Raw genomic sequence first — 22,185 nt, forward strand, 5'->3', positions numbered from 1 at the left:
TAGAAGAGGAGGAAATGAGAGAGATGGTAAACAGTAATTCATCCTAGTGAACCATGCTACAATAATGTCTTTGGTGGGGAGGGACACCCTCAGCTCCTAATGATAACCATGAGAATGAGAGTAGGAGAACAGGCTATAATGATTTTTAAGTTTGTGGACTCTTACGTGAAATCATTGAGTAGTCATGATATAGCTGGCATTTTATAGTATGTAATATAGGACAGCATTTCTTCCATATTATCTCTTCCTCTCACCGTAGATATATTAAAACTACGTCTTGACCAACTGAATGCAATGTGTGCTTATGGATTAGATCCTGGACTTGGGGCTGGAGGGGCAGGGAGGGTGAGAAATAGCTGTAAAGATATCAGTGGAAGAATACATGAAATGGAACTGGGGGCTCTGGATCTCCGGATTCATTAATAGTATGTCTATGTTAAATGTCTTGATTTGTATCACTGTAGTGCAGTTATAAAACAGAATGTCCTAGGGTATGGATGGAGGGAATGTTAGTATTCCTCTATTCTGTTTTAAATAGATTTCAGCTTCCTAGAGAAAAAAATATCATTAAAGGAAGGTAAACAATTTGCCAAATTAAAGGAGTAAGTAGGACCCTGGCATCATGGCCTCTTGAGGTGATTAATGACAAGAAAGGTCAAATCCAGGAGAGCAGAATAAAAACACAGATATGAATCAGAAGTGGGAGAAGAGATACAAGAAAGGAAACTGAGATACAAAGAAGGAAGCTGATACCACCTAATTTCAGAAACAAAGAAACTCAAGTGTCTAAGAACATGAGTTTTCAAGGCAAAACATAGTTGAGAATTTCCAGAGCCAGAATAATCCCATCACATACTAACTGCTGTATGGAGTATTTAAGAGTCATGCCACTTTGTTATTGTTGTTATGTAGATGAGGGCTTGCTGTGTTGCCCAGGCTGGTCTCAAATTCCTGGCCTTGCCTCCTTGTGTGCCAGGACCACAGGCCTGAGCCACCACACCTCCCAGAGTCATAGCACCTTTTACAACCTGGTGGACTACCTGGGAATCTCTAATGTTTAATGCAGATGCTTCCAATTGCCCAGTAGTACAAGGAGTTATTCTTTTCCCACTCAATACCAACTCCCCAGAACCCTAGGAAGTACTGAAAGATACAAACCTTCAGGTAAAGATTAGAAGGGCCCAATAAACCCATAGTTTTCACTTGGGGAACCACCTAATAAACAGATATAACTAAGGGAGAAACATCAGATAATCTCAGAACCTCAACTGGCTCTTATCCCTGTATCACTAAGTCTCCAGGTTTCCAGGACTGGTCAAGAAAAAAACCAATATGACCCAGGAGAGCCTATACAAATGAGAGATTTCCCAGGCTGTTTAAGAGACTCACACCATCCCACTTATAACTGCCTGCCTCCACCACCATGTTTGTTAACCTAGGTAAAATATTAAAGTTTCAAGCATCTTATAACAAGAGAATGTTCAATTTCAGTGCAACCACATTAAATAAGAGAGGCACCTGTGGCATTTTGGGAAGAGCTCTGAACTTAAGAGTCAGAATATCAAGGTTCAGAATCTAATTCTTCTACTTATTAGCAGTGTGACAACCTTTCTGGTTGTCATGGTTCACAACATACATACATCCTAAATTTATCCTAGAGATGGAGAGACCTCAATCCTAAATACCTTTGGGATTGAGGTCTCCCCATCTCTAGGATATCCAGTGCATCCAGTCATGCAACATGTTCTGAGTACTCACTCTGCCTTGATCCACAGAAATACAAAGATGAATAAGCTATGAACCTTGCCCTCAAAGAGATTGATATGGTTTGGATATTTGTCACCTCCAAATCTCATGCTGAAATATAATCCCCCCTGTTGGAAGTGGACCTGGTGGGAGGTGGTTTGGGTCATGGGGGGCAGATCCCTCATGAATGGCCTGGTGCCCTCCTAGAGGGTAATGAGTGAGATCTCACTCTGAGTTCACGTGAGATCTGGTTATTTTAAAATAGTATGGCACCTCTCTTGCTTTCTCTCATCATGTGATACACCAGGTCCCCTTTGCCCTTCACCATGATTGTAAGTTTCCTAAGGCCCCATCAGAAGCAGATGCTGGCACCATGCTATTTGTACAGCCTGCATGACCGTAAGCTAAGCAAATCTCTTTTCTTTATAAATTACCCAGCCTCAAGTATTTCTTTATAGCAATGCAAATGGACTAGCACACAGCTAAAAAGAAAAGAAAAGAAAAATATTTCTCCTATACTCTCTCAGCACTTCCGACACCAAATATGTGGCGGGGGGTGGGGTTTCCACACCAGACAATTCTCCAGCTCTTCGCACACACCAATTGAGTATGCTACAGTTTAATTCAATTCCAACACTAACTGCTCAGAATTAAGACAGACCCCACAGGCTAAAGGATCACTCCCACAACACTGCCCTCCGCTTCAGATGTCAGTCACAAGTAGTGGATCCCCAGGTTACCACAGCTCCTGTCTGACTTGGCTGCATATGGAGGTTCCCACAACCTCCTCCTTGGGTTCAAGAATTTGCTGGAACAGCTCACAAAATCCAGGTAAAGTGTACTTACTACTACCAACCTATTAAGGATATTTTAAAGGATACACATGAACAACAAGATAAAGAGATACACAGGGTGACATCCAGAAGGGTCCCAAGCACAGGAGCTTCTGTCTCCATGGAATTTGGGGTGTATCACTGATATGGTTTGGCTGTGTCCACACCCAAATATCATCTTGAATTGTAGTTCCCATAATCCCTAACATGTTGTGAAAGGGAGACAGTGATAGGTAATTGAATCCTGGGGGCAGTTACCCCCATGCTGCTGTTCTCTGATAGTGGGTGAGTTCTCACAAGCTCTAATGGTTTTGTAAGGGGCTTTTCCCCCTTTGCTCAGCACTTCTCCTTGCTGCCATCATGTGAAGAGGGATGTGTTTGCTTTCCCTTCCGCTGTTATTGTAAGTTTCCTGAGGCTTCCCCAGCTATGCTGAACTGTGAGTCAATTAAACTTCTTTTCTTTGTAAATCACCCGGTCTCTGGTATGTCTTTATTAGCAGCATGAGAACTGACTAATCCAACCATTCTCTAGCACATGCACACATCCTTGTTCACTAACCTGGAACTGCTATGAACTCCTTCAGTTAGGGTTTTTATGGAGGCTTCACTACATAGGCATGATTGATTAAATCATTGGCCATAAATGATTATTAGCTCAACCTCCAGTGCTTCTGCCCTCCCTAGAGGTTGGAGAGTGGGGCTGAAAGTTCCCACCCTCTAAACATGTGGTTGGCTCCCCTGGCAATCAGATCCCCCATCCTTAAGTCACCTATTACTTTCCAAAAGTCACCTCATTAATATAAACAGCTATGGCTGAAAGGGGCTTGCCAAAATGTATATTTCTTACTATGTTACGCTATCACAGGAGCTTAACATCCAGTGGGTAACACAGATATGAAAATAGACAGTCAAGATACCATAATAAAAATATGTACAGAGCACAAAGGGGAGCGGGATTCATTCTACTTTTGGCAGAAGGGAGACAGAAAAGGCTTCTGAGAAGATGGGGATTGAACTACGTTAGAAAAGACAAGAAGGTATTCCCCAGGCACTCAATAGATTTTTGATAGATAAAACAGATGGTGAGTGGATAGATGGATCCTGGCAGGCAGGCCTAGGAGTGTGTCACTCCAAATAGATTGAAGAATACTAGCAAAGGCACGATGTGAAAGGGCAACTGTAAATAGGAGACATAGCTAGGAGAGGAAAAGAGGAGAGGGAGAAAAAAATGCGTCAAGTACTTTGTATTCTAAACTAAGGAACTTTAACTTGATCCTAGAAAGGCTATGAGTTTTGCAGATGAAAGATGAAGATCCAGGTATTGAATCAGGTGGGGGCAGTAATCCACCTAAAACGGGGGTTTGGTGCTGCAATAAGCCTGTAGTAGAGAGAATCCACCAATATGATGCTTAATTTTATGTGTCAACTTGAATGGGCCTTGCAGTGCCCGGGTTAAACATTGCCTCTGAGTGTGTCTGTGAGAGTGTTTCTCAGTGAGATCAGCACTTGAATTTGTGGACTCAGGAAGCAAACTGATTTCCCCAGTGTGGGCAAGCATCATCCAACCCTGAATGGAACAAAATGTAAAGGAAAGAGGAATTTATCCCTTTTTTCCTGAGTACTTGGGCTGAAACATCCCATCCCATCATCTCCTGTCCTCAAACTGAGATTCACAGCGTTGGCTGTTATGGTTCTCAGGCCTTCAGAGTCAGACTAAACTACATCACCAGCTTCCCTGGGTCTCCAGCTTGCAGAGAACAGATTGTGGAACTTCTCAGCCTCCACAATTGTGTGAGCCAGTTCTTCACAATATATCCCCTTTTATGTACACACACACAGACACACACACACACACACACACACACACATACATATACATTATATCATATGTATATATCCTATATATATATCCTATTGGTTCAGTTTCTCTGGAGAACCCTGACCAATACAACAGGACTTGGTAACAGGTCAGATGTGTGTTCGGGTTGAAATGCTGATAAAAAGGAGGCGCTAAGAGTGTGAAAAGATATTATGTGTCAATTATAAGTTTAAAAATTAATTTTAAGAAAATATAAAGACAATATATATGCAAAAAACATTTAAACTATAGATTGGAGAAAATTATTTTATAAAGTCCAATGAGAAACTGGTAGATCCAGGACAAAAACCCTCTCAAGTGTTAATTCTCTTCCATCACAAAGAAAATTTTTTTAAAATAAAGTTATAACTGAAAGTAACAAATAAAAATATCCACAAAACTTTTAAAATAAAATGTTATCTGTATTATGGAGAGCTAACATTAAGATGTTTTGATTTTTTTTCAAATTTTTGTTGGAATCTCAAGATTATTTCAATGATAGGCTTTCAAGAAATACACCTGCAATTTCTTGAAGGTGTACATGATCTCTTGTAGGCTATATGTTGTGCAAGTTTTTAATCTTTCTAAAGCCTTAGTTCTGCATTTTGAAACTAAGTCCAACAAGACTTAATATAGGAGTCTTTGTTTTGAGAAATAATGGAAATAATGCACGTAAAGTACTTAGCACAGTGATTAACTTGTAGTTAGTGTTCAAAAGGTTGTATCATTTTTACCACTAATGTGCAGAAAAGAGTTAACCTGGCAGGCTTGAGGCTGCTGTCCCAAGAAAGGCCTGTTTACAAGGTTGGTCCTTTTCTGGCATCTGAGAATTTGGACTTTGGGAGGATCCCACTATCCCCAACACTGATGAGGTGGCTCACGGTACCTAAACCGTACAAACAATGTATTTCATGCTGAAGACCTGTTTTCCTCCTGGAGTCTGGAACTTTGGTACACTAGGCATAGGACATCTAAGTGAGCAGCCTCCAACAAAAACTTTGGGCACTGAGTCTCTAATAGCACCATATTTTATAATTACCACAATTTGATGCTGGAGGAATTATGTACATCCTCTGGGACTCTACCGATAAGATTCTTGGAAGGTTACACCTGCCCTCACATGCCTTTTCCCTTTGCTGATTTCAGTTTGAATCTTTTTGCTGTAATAAATCATAGCTGTGAGTATGACTCAATGCTGAGTCCTGTGAGTCGTCATAGTGAATCACTGAATGTGCAGGTGGAGTTGGGATCCCTGGCACGAGCTTCCCCATTCCCTCAACGTTGTAAGTTATCTGCCAGCTTCCATACTGGGGCAGTGTAACAGACAACAAGCCAACCAAATTAAGAGTTCCAAAGTCCAACTCTAAAAATTCCTGATTTCTTCACTAACAATAGTTGCAAATTAACATACTACAATTTTTTTAAATTCAACATCTCTACCTATAGAAATCTATTCCTCATGTTTCTTACCGTTATTTGTAGATCTTTTTCCTGACCAAACTCCAGCGCTTCTCCTCCCTGGCTCCCATCTCATTATCCCATGGAGCTTCCACTGAAACATCAGGTGGTCTGTCCCCTTTGTCATTTAGCCTCCTGACTAGAAAGCAACGTCACTTATGAAACCTCCAGTGTCCTTTGCTCTGTGTCATTTTGAACAGGATTAAATAATATAAACTGCCAGGAAGATCTTTTTTCAGTTCACTAGAATATGCAGAATTAACTAACTGTCATAAGTGAATTAACTAACTAGCATAGAGAAAGGAAGACAAACTAAAGAATGACCCACAGCGAAAAATGAAATACAAGTTTTACAAAATTAGACTTTGAGGAAATTGAGGAAATAGTCTGACTGAATTTCTTGTCATCTAGAATAGGATTTCTCAGCATATTTCAAAAAAACCCAGTAAGGTTTATTATGTAACAGGAAGAATTTCAAGAAAAGCTTGCTGTCATCATGTGCAGAATAAGGAGAAGAGAGATGTCTTCTGTCTGACATTATGAACTGAGAGTTTTCACAGAGTAGTAGTGGCACTTGGTGGCCACGAGTAAACTACAAATCATAGCTACTAGGGTCAATCAACAGCCTCCTCATTGTTTTTCTATTGAAAACAGAAGAACTATGAACAATGAAAATAAATATCTCTAGGGCTATTTATTTTATTCCCAAATGGCCCCTGTGGTTCTAATTTACTTCTAAAGTCATATTTTTTAACAAAATATTATTTTTAAAAACCTGTCGATTTGCACAGATTACTCATGTCACATCCTTTTTTCTTTCTTTCCTTCTTTCCTTTTATAGATGGAGTCTTGCTCTATTGCCCAGGTTGAAGTGCAGTGGCACAATCTCAGCTCACTGCAACCTCTGTCTCCCGGGTTCAAGCAATTCTCCTGCCTCAGCCTCCTGAGTAGCTGGGATTACAGGCACATGCCACCAACATGCCCAGCTAATTTTTTTGTATGTTTAGCAGAGGTGGGGTTTCACTATGGTGGCCAGGCTGGTCTCGAACTCCTGACCTCAAGTGATCCACCCACCTGGGCCTCCCAAAGTGCTGGAATTACAGGTGTCAGCCACCTCGCCCAGCCCTCACATCCTCTTTTGAATCACAGCTTTCAAGGATAGGGAGATGGAAATGAGAAGATTCATCCACAACAAACAGTGAACTGAGCACATTAGCGCAAAAATGGAAGACACACAGCAACAAGGTGTTGCTGGCCATGCCTGGAAGCCAGGCAGAGAGTTGTTAGGGAATTTAGCTCAGCACCGTCAAGAGTTTTATTATTTTAAGAAGCCTGATTCGTTTTTGTTTCTGTTTTTGTTTTGCTATTGACAATTATTTAACTATGAGAGGCCAACAAATCTGTGACCACCTTTCAAGCCATAGGTCACAAATATGCCAGTGAATGTTGGTCCATGAGGCAAGAAACCACAAGGGGTGAAAATGGCCAGCTCATCAGAGGAGTGGGGGTGAAGGCAGGAATAAGTAACAGGACTAGGCTCCCTGGGCCAGGCAGCAGCAGCAGCCGGAAAGGAGGTGAGCTCTTCCAGGAAGTGTTAAAGGCTAGGTGTTTCTGTGCCATGACTATGTCCTCATTCTGTCCTTTCTGGTTTTCAGGATGGCTGAAGCTGTTCCAGGGCAAGATGGTGAGTCAGGTTCAGAAGGAATAGGGATGCCATTTTTGTCCTCTTTCTCCTTAAGCTAAAGCAAAAGGGGTACTTTAAACTTGATATGTACTCACTTCTTCAAAGTGAGTTCACAATTGCAATGTATTTCAATGGTATCTGCCCAGACTGTGAAGCAAACAATGCCGGTTTCTGAGACTTTTTTGATTAGTAAAAAAATCACATTTTACCACTTTCACTTATTTTCTTAGACTTACTGCAGCGGACCCTTAAACAACATGGGCTTGAACTGCATGGGTCCATTTATAGAGGGGTTTTTCTCTCAGTAAAAGTCACAGAGTGTGCCTCCCTCTCCTGCTTCCCCATCTACCTCCTCTGCCTCTTCCACCTCTGCCACCCCTAAGACAGCAAAGCCAACACCTCCTCTTCCTCCTCTCAGCCTATTCAGCGTGAAGATGACAAGGAACAAGTCCTGTATGATGATCCGCTTCCCCTTAATAAATAGTAAATTTTCTCTTTTGTATGAGTATCTTAATAATATTTTGTTTTCTCTAGCTTACCTTATTGTAAGAATACAGTATATACTATATATAACAAGCCAAATATATGGTAATGTACCGTCGATGTCATCAGTAAGACTTCCAGTCAACAGTAGGATATTAGTAGTTAAGTTTGGGGGGAGTCAACAGTTACATGCAGATTTTTGACTGCACAAGGGTGGGTGTCCCTAACCCTGCATTGTTCAAGGGTCAACTGTATATTAAAATCAAATTATAACAAATTATTACCATACAACAAAAATGTATTAATGTTTCCTTTAAAGTTTGTTTTAGGTTTAAAAATAACTCACATTTCTGCTAACCGTCCTTGTCTAAAACACTTTTTAATTTTTTGGTTTAAAAAGGAAATATAGTACATATACCATAGTTACATAATAGTCCCGGCAGGGACTAGGGCAGCTCCACATAATTAAATACATTAATATTTCTGCACACATACACACATACAGATACAAACACACACACAGGTTTTGCAAATAAGAGTTTTGAGGTTTTGGTTTTCAGCATTTTGGGGACTTAAGGATAAAGGAGTATGGTCCTTAATTACATGAACCTGCAGAATACCACAGGTCACAATGAAGAGCCGCAGCAGAAACCATCATGAGACACAATGCCATTCTGTGTAAATTGGTAGAAACCAAATCACAGAGAAACCAGTGGGAGGAAAAAAAATACAACTATATCGACTTCTGAGGAAGATACTCTAGACAAAAAAGCAGAATTAAAACTAAACCAGGGCCAGGTGTGGTGGCTCATGCCTGTGATCCTACCAGTTTGGGAGACCCAGATGGGTAGATCACTTGAGATCAGGGGTTCAAGACCAGCCTAGCCAATATGGTAAAACCCCATCTCTACTACAAATACAAAAATGAGCAGGGAGTGGTAGCACACACCTGTAATCCCAGCTACTCGGGAGGCTGAGACAGGAGAATTGCTTGAGCCTGGGAGGTGGAGGTTGCTGTGAGCCAAGATTGTGCCGCTGCACTCCAGGCTGGGCAACAGGGCAAGGCTCTGTCTCAAAAAAAAAAAAAAAAAAACTAAACCAGGATCACTAACAGTCCACTGAAACCAACTGCATAACAGCATATGGTTAACCAAGGGCAACCCAGTTCCCAGTCAGTCCCTGGATCCCAAGGATATTTCTAGCAGAGATGTCAATACATGGCAGTACCAGCAAATGCCATACCCAACATGTCAGGAGCAAAAGCGCCAGAGGTGACCACACATTCACAGGCCTCATTCTAGTAGTGGAAGGAGAAGCTAAAGCCACCAACAAGCCAGATGTGTGCTAACCACACATTCACCCGTGCCACGTTTGTTAGTGAGCTGCTTCTCCCTGCTGTCATCAAGGGAACTTTGTAGTAGCTGCTTATCACACACACACATACACACAAAAAGAATGTTTAAAAACTCTGCTTTAGGTCAACTTTGATAACCTGTTGTGTCCACCAAATAACTAACCAGTTTTAAGTAACTTCTACTTAATAATGAAGATTTATTCATATAAAGCAATGAACATGGATACAATTTATACTTGCTAAAGAAGACTTTGACACATAATAGGTAGTTTACAGGAGAGAGCCATATATACAATGCATCTTATTAATTCCATGAAAATCTAAAAGTAATGTCACCTAATAGATTAATTCAGTAGCTTAATTATACTAAACTTATAATTAACAGATTTGTTAATAATTTCTATCCATATTCTTTTTTTTTTTTTTTTTTTTTTGAGACAGAGTTTCGCTCTTGTTACCCAGGCTGGAGTGCAATGGCGCGATCTCGGCTCACCACAACCTCCGTCTCCTGGGTTCAGGCAATTCTCCTGCCTCAGCCTCCTGAGTCGCTGGGATTACAGGCACGCGCCACCATGCCCAGCTAATTTTTTGTATTTTTAGTAGAGACGGGGTTTCGCCATGTTGACCAGGATGGTCTCGATCTCTTGACCTCGTGATCCACCCGCCTCGGCCTCCCAAAGTTCTGGGATTACAGGCTTGAGCCACCGCGCCCGGCAATTTCTATCCATATTCTAAACTTCATCTTTCACATCCAAATGATACTAAATCATTACTTCATTAACCCAAAGCATTTTCAATAAGATTGGAGAGGGAGGCAGTATTATAAAATAGTTATCAACACAGAAAGCAGCAAAGTAAATTGTGATGGTCTCCTACCTCTGCTCGACCCTCATAGTAAGTTAGCATGGATTTTGTAAGTACAAAAAGTCGCTCTTTGTAGTTTAAGGGTGATGTCTTCTTTTTCTGCTGTGACCTTTTAATAAGAATCTCCTCCAAAATAGTGTTAAAACTCATCTCGATCTTCTGATGACTCCTTCTCCTGCCACTGAAGATCCCAGGATTCTACAGTGAAAAAAGTTAAAATGGGACAGTTTAATTTTCCATAGATGTTGCCATTTCAAATTACCAAAATCAGCTTCACCCTCACCCCTGCTGTGGCAGACGAGTGTTGATCTCTGTGCCCAAATTGAGAATGCCTGGGACACAAGAAATCAACCTCCTCACCTTTTCCAGTCTCCATCCTGTTCTTCCATTCTCATCATTTCATGAGAAAGTCTAATCAAGGTTCTAGATAATGATGATTCATTCCTATGTACTTCTCACACACACACACACCCCTTAGCTTTCTGGTGCACTCCTACTATTTGATCACAGGGAACAAATATCTCAGATGGAAAGGCACATTTTGTCACCTGTGTGGCTGATTTATACTGATATTTGAATTGCTTCAGGATCTTGGTACACAAAACAGGTGACCTTACAGACAGCAGATTCATGAACAAAATGAATTAGCATGGTGGTGGGTATAAGTCATACTCCAAGGGTGTCTGATAAGGTTGTCATCTCAATGAAGCATCCTCGTTACCAGTGCCACAGGGATGTTCTCTAGTGCCTACACTACCATGCTGCAGAGTTTTCTTCCCTATGGCTTCTGTCTCTATCACAAGGGAAATGGAAACCCACCAGCCATAGCTAACCTGCTCAGGGCAGAGTCCATCTGGATGAGGAAGTCCTCAACCCTACAACTCCAGACTATCCATACCTAGTCTAAGCCTTTTAAAATTCAACGCAATTTAACTATCTGAAAACCCAAAGACACTCAAAAAGGCCTGACGATTTATATTTGAGACAAGTTGAATTAGCAACAGCCTCTCCTTCTTTTGCCTCCACTGTACCTTTAAAGAAATACAATCCTGTATGATCTGCACATGTACTCCAGAACCTAAAGTACAATGAAAAAAAAAATAATTTCCATCTCAGAATTTTATATCTGACCAACCTAAGCTTCACAAGCAAAGGAGAAATAAAATCCTTTTTAGATAAAAAAGAAAAAGAAGAAGAAAAAGAAGTAACTGGCCAGGCACAGTGGCTCAGGCCTGTTATCTCAGCACTTTGGGCAGATCAGTTGAGGTGAAGAGTTCAAGAGCAGCCTGGCCAACAGAGCAAAACCTCCTCTCTACTAAAATAACAAATATTAGCTGGGCATGGTGGCACACACCTGTAATCCCAAATACTTGGGAGGCTGAGGCAGGGGAATCACTTGAACCTGCAAGGCGGTGGCTAGAGGGAGCCACATTGTGCCACTGCACTTCAGCCTGGGTGACAGAGCAAGACTTTGTCTCAAAAATAAATAAAGAAATAGTTCATGTGCAGTGGCTCAGGCCTGTAATCCCAGCACTTTGGAAGGCTGAGGCGGGTGGATCACAAGGTCAGGAGTTCAAGACCAGCCTGGCCAATATGGTGAAACCCCATCTCTACTAAAAATACAAAACATTAGCTGGGTGTGGTGGCGCATGCCTGTAGTCCCAGCTACTGGGGAGGCTGGGCCAGGAGAATCACTTGAATCCTGGCTCAGCAGTTGTAGTGAGCCGAGATTACGCCACTGCACTCCAACCTGGGCAACAAGAGCAAAATTCAGTCTCAAAATAAATAAATAAATAAATAAATAGCTGCATATTAAAAGACAGGGGCAAGAAGAGTCACATGAACAGCATTAAATAGCTCTCTGACAGCAAGGCTGGTGACTAGACAGGGTTAGCAACTGAGGAAATCCACCGTCTTCACATACAATTCGACATCTCCAATGCACCCTTCAATTTCCTATTATGGGTTGGTCATCATCCAATCAGGCCCCTCCATCTTCTGTAAGGTTCCTTCACAACAGCTTCACTCTGAACATCAGTCCCTTCATTTATAAAGTATGGAAGGAAAGACCATAAGGTCAGTGTGAGATTTGAATGAAATATGGGAAATAACTGACTATGAAAGCACTACACAAATGTTTATCATCATCTTTAATTCCATGGCTGTTTTCCTAGCTCGAGGCATTTTGACCTTGCATCTGGACAATGAGAGTCACTCCCCAACTAGTCTTCATTTCCTTAAGCTCTTGCCTCCTTTCATTCAAACTACCTATCTATTCATCACTCCCATTGGATCAATCTTCAAAGATTCAGCATCGCCATTTTGCTCATCAGAAATCCTCAATGCCTTCCCATCACCTACAGAGTAAAGCCAAAATTACTTAGTCTGACACCAGAGGCTGTCCACATTCTGGCCACAGCCTACCATCCCATCTTTACTTCCACTACACTCCAATCAAAATAGTCTTCCAGCAGCTAACAAACATATGAAAAAAAGCTCATCATCACTGGTCATTAGAGAAATGCAAATCAAAACCACAAGGAGATACCACTTCATTCCAGTTAGAATGGTGATCATTAAAAAGTCAGGAAACAACAGATGCTGGAGAGGATGTGGAGAATAGAAAGCTTTTACACTATTGATGAGAGTGTAAATTAGTTCAACCACTGTGGAAGACAGTGTGGCAATTCCTCAAGGATCTAGACCAGAAATACCATTTGACCCAGAAAGCCCATTACTGGATGTATACCCAAAGGATTATAAATCATTCTACTATAAAGACACATGCACACATATGTTTATTGCAGCACTGTTCACAATAGCAAAGACTTGGAACCAACCCAAATGCCCATCAATGATAGACTAGAAAAAGAAAATATGGCATATACACACTATGGAATACTATGTATCCATAAAAAAGGATGAGTTCATGTTCTTTGCGGGGACATGGATGAATCTGCAAACCATCATTCTCAGCAAACTGACAAAAGAACAGAAAACCAAATACCACATGTTCTCACTCATAAGTGGGTGTTGAACAATGAGAAAACATGGAAACAGGGAGGGGAACATCACACACTGGGGCCTATCAGGGGGTGGCTAGGTGAGGGATAGCATTAGGAGAAATACAAAAAAAAAGTCTTCCAAATCTCCAGAGATTCCCCTCACAGCATTCATTTCCTGGTCTAGTGGACTCCCTGCCTCACACCTATTAAAACTATACCAACTCAAAATTCATATCCTTAATGCAGTCACCCTAAGCTGACTTCAATTAATTAAAAACCTTCCAACTCCTGTGCCATCATTGCTAACACTCATCATAGAACTAATCATATGTGTCTACAGCAATTAATGTACACATTTTTAATTCTCATTTAGCTGTTAAGGAATGGTTCTCAACCTTCAGTATATATTAGAATCACCTAGAGAATTTCATTTTAATACAGATGTCTAGGCTCCACTTCCAGATTTTTTTATTCAATTGGTCTGAGATGGAGCCCTGGACATCATGATTTCATGTACAGGTAGAATTGAGAGCCACTATCTTAAAGGAAGACACTGGGCTCCGCATCTCTTCCTACCACTCCTGGTGTCTACAGCAGATTCTCAGTAACCAGCTGAATCACAGAACTCATTAACCCAATAGCCACCCTAAGCTGAGGAATCACAGGAAAGCTCTTGCCCCTTTTGCGTCTAAGTTGGTCTTCCCTATTCCGTATTAAAATTTTGGCACTCCATCTGCTTTCCTAAGAAACTGTCAGAATGCAGATACCCTTCTTTGGAAATTGTCTTTTCATCTTTGTGCAACACATTTTCAAGGGTGAAAATGACTACTTATAAGTATGGATACCAGGGAAGAGCAAGCAATGCTCTCATAAACGGGCCATGTGCAAACATGTAGTTTCCAACGCAGTGAGCAATACCGTTGTTAACAAATGGATGGCAGACTTTTGGAAGCCCCATGAGGATAAATGGGGTGGGACTTATATGCAGTTCTAGAAGCAAAAGATGTCAACATTGGGGCAGAAAAACACATTCATGTTGAATGTCCTGGGGAAAAAAATGTGACCTGTCTGGGCGTGGTGGCTCGCACCTGTAATCCCAGCACTTTGGGAGGCCAAGGCAGGTGAATCACTTGAGGTCAGCTGGCCAACATGGTGAAACCCCGTCTCTATTAAAAATACAAAAACTAGCCGGGTAAGGTGGTGGGTGCCTGTAGTCCCAGCTACTTGGGAGGCTCAGGCAGGAAAATCATTTGACCCCAGGAGACAGAAGTTGCAATGAGTCAAGATCATGCCATTGCACTCCAGTCTTAGTGACAGAGCGAAACTCTGTCTCAAAAAATAAAATAAAATCACCTTATCTGACTTATATGTGTGATTACTAGTCTTATACAGAATCATACCATTTAAGCTGAAAAGAATCTTAGTAACCATCTAATCTAGCTCCCTCAAGAAACTGAGGTTCAGAAAAGTTAAATGGCTTACTCAAGGTCACACAAGTCAAGACCAGAAGAAAATCTCCTGGTTTCTATTTACGGGCTCTCCTTACCCTTCTATCCCATACAATTAAAGTTCTCCACTGTTGTTATAATTCATTGGCCAGTGGGAAGTCCTGGCCAAAGAAAACTACTAACGTTCAGAGAGAGATAAATGAAGGAAAAGACTTCCAGCTAAAGATGTAGTGTTGGCTCCTTCCTGAAATTCCATTAAAAACAGTTATGTTGCTGTTGTTAAGGAACTGACTGTCAAGGAAATGGAAAGCAAGAAATAAAACAACAGAATTTTGGAAACTAGGAAACAAATAAATATGTGGCAGGCCCCGCCGAAGGGAAGCCTGGAAACAACCCAATTACTTCTGCAAAACTTCCAAATGGCTCAAGAATCAGCAGAACATGGTATCTCTAGAAGTGGTGACAAGGAATTAAAGCAAAAGAATTGTTGGCAAATCTGCTTAAGAAACAAAGTCCCTGATCCTCCTCTATCTTCCATGCCATAGATCTAGGTGACTAACCCTCCTCAATGCTGGGGGAAAACTAGAGGTTTATTTCTGAAGACCGTAAAACATAGGGTCACTATCCTGGGAGAGACTAAGTATAGTTTCGGCTGGGAGTACCACACTGAAAAGGAGGAGCTTAAATGAAACTGTATAAGTGTACATAACAATGATGAGGCCACTCAGCTCGCTTCTCCCACCTGGCTCCAGGACATCAGGACTGGACTAAGGGAAAAGTCTTGAAGACACAGACATAGAAGTGTCCCCAAAGAAATGACACAGCCAGATTACCCCTATAGTTAAGCCCACAGTCAGCAAGGCCGAATACCATGCACAAAACTTCCAACTGACACTTTTTTCTTTTGTTTTTTAAAGATGAGGTCTGTCTATGTTGCCCAGGCTGGAGTCAAATTCCTGAGCACAAGCAAACCTCCTGCCTCAGCCTCCCCAAGTAGTTGAAACTACAGGTACACATGACCACACCCGGCTCAACTGACTTTTTAAAGTCCCACTCTGATAAATGAGAGAAAGACAAGGATCACCAGACATTTGAGGAAAAATTCTAATGTGAATCCAAGGTCAAAGAACAAATGCAAAAAAAGCAAATTGGAAGAAACAAAAGTTGTACAGAAAAAAAGAAAATGTTAAAAAATCACATCAAATCAAATTAAGGGAATATACATGCATGAAACAAGGTCACGATATAGCCAAAATAAGAAACAGAGAACCATAAAAAAAAGAGGAGCTATTAGAAATCAAAAACAAAATAGAAGAAATGAAAAACTCAATAGAAAAGTAAGGACAAAAAGTTGAGAAAGTCTTTCAAAAAAACAAAACAAAAAATTTAAAAAATTAAGAAAGAGAAAATGCAACAAAATTCCAGAACTCACCCAGAAAGTTCAGTGTCTAAAAAACAGAAGTTCCAGAAGAAGAAAGCGAAGAAAACAGAGTGAGAAAACAATCAAAGAAACATTTTAGGAAAACCTCCCCAAACTTAAGGTTATTTTTAGACTGAAATGCAATCAAATTAAGGCACCTCTTGTAAAATTTCACAACTATGGGGATTAGCAAAATATTCAGCAAGCTTAAATGTAAGTATCATAGAAAGGATCGAGATTCAGAATGGTAATCATCGAGAGTAATGCCAGAGAGTAGAAGACAATGAAGAAAAACTCAGAAAGACAGTGCATTCTAATCAAAAATTCTATACTCAGCCAAAGTGCCAATGAAGTAAGACATTTTTCAAATATCCGCAAAGCTTTAACAATTCTATCGCTTGTTCACCTTTCTCAAAAAGCTACTTGGGGATCTAGCCAAAATACCAAAACAAAGCAGAAAGCCAGAAAAGCAGAAACCACAAGAATTTAGAAAACAAGCATTCCAACATAAGAAAGACGTAAAGGGACTCCTCCTCCAATAGATGATGATGAACGGAAATCCCAAAATGAATGACACCGAGCAGCCGGCTGAGAGTACAACCAGTCCAAATTGGATCAAGTAAGGAGATGAAACTCTTCTTCTAGGAGACGAAACTTAATGTATGCGGAGAAGAGTTATAATAAGTTAGTAAAATTTAGCCAACTTTAAAAAATAAAATAATTTCAAGGGAAAACAAGAAATTGTTTAGAAAAGGAAAAATAATCACAAGTATGCTACAGAGTTCTGCTACAAAAAACAACTATATCGTCATAATGAGGTAAACAATAGTGATAATCTTACTACTAATATAAATATATTGGGAGTGAGAGCAGGAAGTGTGCTCCTCTGTGGGTGGGGGAGTCCATTATGAAAGAGAGCTAGATCCTCCATGATAGTAGGAGGAGAAGGAGGAAAAGGTAGAGAGGAAGCCAATAAATAATACCCACATTGAAATAGCAAAAAGTAGCAATGTAAAGCTACTTAGAGACTGTCAAGAGACAAAATGACAACAAATTCAGTAAAAGTGACTTTTATTCACAGTTCATGAGTCAGGGCAGCCTCTATTCTGTAAAATATGAGAGCTCCCTCTGGGCAATGGCAGAACAATGGATTTTGTAAGGTAGGAAAAAGGAAACAGAACAATAGAAAAAAAAAAGCTGATTAGTAACATCAAGTTACTTCAGGTACTTTTTTTGGTAAAGATTAAAACAGAGGGGACTTCCTTATTACACTGATTCGCATAGAGTATAATCTCCTGTTTTCAGAAAGAAAAAAAAGTGGTCTATTTGGGGATCTACCAGCTCCCTTAAAGCTTCAGTTTGATTATGTAGCATTTACCATGAGTGACTCCATTTCTGTTTGGCCTGGGTTGTTGGGGTCTAGTGCAGGAGCTCAGTCTAAAACAATGGCTTACCATAATTTTTGTTTAATAAGATACATTGGGATGAAAAACTTTGAAAAAATGAAAATGATTGCCTCTGAGAATCAGAATATCCTTGGAGAATAGCAGTGGAAAGGTGTATGTCCTACTCTTCTGCCCTAAACAATAAAACATAAAAGCCAGAGAAGAAAATCCCATTTTCAATGAAATAAAAAGACAGCCTTCAATTCCGAACTACAAACTATGAAACACCTGCTAAATGCTATGAAATCTGGACCAAAATGGGGGAGGAGGCTGAGGGCAGATTTTCCTAAAAGTAAACATCATTGTCCTGAGTGGTCAATCTAATGACCTTTTGATAAGATCAGTGAAATCCAGAGGAATAATCAGACCACAGGAGAATCGAGGAGTATCCCTATGGAATTGCTATTCACACAGAAAAATAACAAAAGTCATTGTTATATTATCATTATCAAGCTTTTATTACTTTGCACTGTCCCAATCACTAAGCACTTTCAATGTATTAAATCACTTCATTCTCTCAACAACCTTCTGAAGCATGTACTAATACTGTCTACATTTTACAGGTCACCAAGTAAGAATAAGAGCCAGGTTTTAATCCAGGCAATACGATTTCAGGGCCTATACTATTAACTACACTATACAACCTCCCTAGTGGAAAGGAAGGTAGAACTGAAGGAAAAAGTTTAATGAGGTCCCACTTCCAGCCTACTGATTTAGGAGCTTGCTAAGCGCAATTGGATTCAATCTCCAGATTTCAATAGAGATAGCCTATGACTTTCAGGGCATCACTAAGAGCCACACCAAACTCTCAATACCGAAACTGAAGGGAGATGTCCTCTCTGAATGAGGAAATAATAGGTTTGATGTTCTAAATGTTAAAACGAAGATGAAACAAAACCTCAGGATTCCAGCTTTCTCTCTCAGCCATTGCTAACTAAGGATTATGAATATCTTTTTTAAATAAAATTCCCATTCCCTTTGCCTTGGCGACTAACTGCTAAAAGACTGAACATTTTTAACACGTTAGTCTTTGAACACTAACATTCTGACAGACAACAGAAACTGTCACTATCACCAGTGAGAAACCCAAACCACCAAATTTACACTGTCTGTCCAATGTTGCAAATCTGAATATCTGACGAATAGTTTCACAGTCCAACAATTTCAGCCAACAAATCTTAAAACCTTTTTCATCATGAAAGATTCTGCCTGAAAGCAAATAATTTTTAAGGCTATGCCAATTGCCCTGATCTAATACATACATAGCAATGCATTTTACGTATCAAAACATCACTATGTACCCACAAATATGTACAATTATTACTTGTCAATTTAAAAGAAAATTAAAAAAAGAAAATAGGCCAGCCGTCATGACTCATACCTGTAATCCCAGGACTTTGGGAGGCTGAGATGGGCAGATTACTTGAGGCCAGAAGTTCAAGACCAGCCTGGCCAACATGTTGAAACCCTGTCTCTACTGATAAATACAAAAATTAGCGAGGTGTGGTGGCACACACCTGTAGTCCCAGCTACTAAGGAGGCTAAGGCATGAGAATAGCTTGAACCTGGGAGGCAGATGTTGCAGTGAGCCGAGATCATGCCACTGTACTCCAGCCTGGGTACTGGAGTGAGACTGTCTCAAAAAAAAAAAAAAAAAAAAAAAGAAAGAAAGAAAGAAAAGAATAATTTTTTAAAAAATAACTGATGACTAGGACAGCCTATCCTAGTCAATATCATTTTTCATAATATTTTAAGTCAAAAGAACAGGGGTGCTAAATGGGAAAGGAAATCAGAGATAGAAGAAAACACAAGTGACTGTGAGTTACCATATATGGCCTATAGTAAATACGAGAAAAAGGGCCCAGATAACAGAGTTGGGAAAGGATGGGCTATTTATAAGAACACACAAACAGTAATTAGAGGTTGTTAAAATTCTCATCTTATTAGCTTAAGTCATATATTATGTGCCATATTTTGCCAATATCCTGCAATATTTTACCTACAGAATTAGCAACATTATATATTCAATCTAATACTGAATTATATAATTCAACCTAATAGCAATATTATATAATAAATCTAATACAATATTATATAATTCACTAATTAGGTGATGTCCTAATATTATTAAAAGTTAATTAAAGCCCTCAGTTTACAAACTTCTACGTCAGAACCGGTGACCTTATTTCACATCTCATCACAGATTTAAGACAAAGTTACTGTTTGCAATTTCATCACAAGTTTATGACAAAGTTACTATTTGTTTGCAATTTTAGGAAATTTAGTGCAAATAAACATCAAACTGACCTTAATCTGAGAAATCAGATGCTGTGGTGCTTGTCAGCAGTATCAGGTTATAGTTCAATTCAAAAGTACAAAATGGGTAGCTATAATATAACAAATCTTACCACATTCTCTTCTGCAATATATACTCTCAGCTTAAAGCCCCAATTTTCTTTTGTAAAAGGGGATTAAATAGCAGAAATACAACAAAAGAAAAAATACTAGGATGATTTCAATCAAAATAGAGTACATTCTAGGCTCCCCATTTACATCATGAATTGGAGTTATTCCAGGATTAGGCAACATTTTAGTGCTCGAAAGGAAGTAACACTGTACACCTCTATCTTCCTGAGCTATTAAATAAAGGCACCCTGTAATAACCTGTGTTTTCTTAAAGTCTTATATATTTCTCCTTTCAGTCAGTTGATATGCAGCAGGCCATACAGTTTTGGGTATTCATCAGCTAACCTGTTGAAGCTAGACAAGGTGAGGAACCCAAGCACCAAGAGATCTATTAAAACCCTTATCTTTCACTACCAATAGCATCTAAAGAGAGGATAAGAGAAGTCCTCTTGAGACAAAAGTTAAAAGGCCAGCTGATTTCTCATCTCTCCTTATACCATATGCCCTACCCCCGTCCACTACCATAGGGTAGATGATTACAGCATTGGACTACGGGACATGTGAACCTAGAAACAGACTAAAAGGTGCTGCCTAGGAATAGTTGTTCCTTATTGTCCGTATGCAGGTATATGCATTGATTTAACTACTTTAAGACAGGTCCGGGTCTCACACTGCAGGTCTTCCCTGTGGTCACTGGCTACAATTGGGAATGAGGGCCTCCACTCTCATAAGAAAGAAGGAGATAAAAGGAGCAATGGATATAGAAAGAAGTTTTAGAAAAGATACTATGTGCAATACCTCCAAGAATCTAACACATTTATCTATTATATAGGAGATTCATAATTAAGTGGTTCTAGAGAGAAGCAAAAGTTGTCAGATATTAATCAGCTGACCACTTTGGCCCCAGTCAAATATCCCTTCCACATTACTAGGTTTTGCTTCTTTGCTGTCATCATCTCTCACTGAATGAGAAAGGCAACAGTCAACAATAATTGCAAATAAAATATCAAATCTTCCAGAGACGAGGCATTTCAAGAAATGCTGTCAGAGAACCCCTCCAACCACACTCAATGCCACTGGGAGATAAGGATCTTAAAGTTAGCTAGTCAAAAATGAAAATAATAATAATAACACAATAGAGGTATCAAAATCAGACTAATTTTTATAATTAAGATATACTGTGGCAGACTGCTTCTTACCTCTCCCCCAACCCGGCTCCCCATGCACACCCCTACACACCAGTTCATTTTCCCCTTCTTTCTGCACATAGGCTGGAATATATTTATATTTACATGTATTTATATATTTATATTCCCCAGGCTTCTTTGCAGTAGACTGAGGCCATATGACTAAGTTGATGCCAAAAGGATGCGTGATAGAAGTGATATGTCCTCCTTCCAGGCCATTTTCAACTTAAAGACAAGCTACTTCCCCAGGATTTAGGGCATTTTCCAGCCTCCCACAGGGCAGACTCAGCTTCCCTTATGCATCTCAGCATTATCAGAAGAAACAAGATGGAACCTGATCCTGGAATGATTTCATGGAGCAGAGCGTAGACCAGCTCACTTACTTTGTGAGAGACAAGTATACTTCTATCTTATATTAGAAATTACATGGCCTCTTTGTTATCGTGGTTTAATCTTTATTCTATGAAAAAAAATCCTTGCAAAAACTGGTAAAGCTTTCTAATGCTTTTGGAAAAAAAAAAAAAGGCTCGCTTTTGAATTGTGCTGACAAACTCACATGTAAAGGAAGTCAAAATTTTAATCATACATTTTTGTCAGAAAAATGATATCAAGGAAATACTAGATTCACTCTTTGTTCTGTGAATTACTTATAATCTACATGGTTCTAAATCTGAGATAAACTATTATTATCATTTTATTTTTCAGGATAAAGTCTGAATCATATCAAGTTTTTTCTCTTTTACTATTTACTGTGAAATGTAACTGGACTCGCCTTAACTGGCAAATTCTGACACCAATTCTCCTCTGATGAGGGAATTTCTTGAATAAAACAACTATTTCTCTATTTCTTGCTACTACCAAGGGAAACAGTAACAAGTGAAAATAAGACACATATAACAAATTTCTCAGTGGGTAAAGTGATCTTCAGTGCCTTTTACTAGAAGAAAGCATCAGAGTAAAGAATAAATTATATATAAAATAATCAAATACCAAT

The 22,185-nt window shown here is 39.7% G+C and overlaps 1 protein-coding gene across 5 annotated transcripts in view; it reads right to left on the reverse strand.

The window, feature by feature from the left end:
* TEC (tec protein tyrosine kinase) overlaps window positions 1-22,185 on the reverse strand; it is a 135,229-nt gene that overhangs the window by 78,452 nt on the left and 34,592 nt on the right. For 4 of the 5 annotated variants that reach the window (XR_004267510.1, XR_004267511.1, XM_032274115.1 and 1 more), the window contains exon 2: window positions 10,293-10,478. Coding sequence is in view for 3 of the 5 variants with exons in the window: in XM_032274115.1 (XP_032130006.1) it covers window positions 10,293-10,430 (138 nt within the window). In the remaining 2 variants the exon portion in view is untranslated. Of the gene's footprint in view, window positions 1-10,292; window positions 10,479-20,006; window positions 21,168-22,185 lie in introns of those variants that run through there. The other variant, XM_032274114.1, reaches the window with a different exon arrangement.

The sequence above is a fragment of the Sapajus apella genome, unplaced genomic scaffold (assembly GCF_009761245.1).
Source record: "Sapajus apella isolate SASKATOON/1434 unplaced genomic scaffold, GSC_monkey_1.0 scaffold5, whole genome shotgun sequence".
NCBI classification, from domain to species: domain Eukaryota; kingdom Metazoa; phylum Chordata; class Mammalia; order Primates; family Cebidae; genus Sapajus; species Sapajus apella.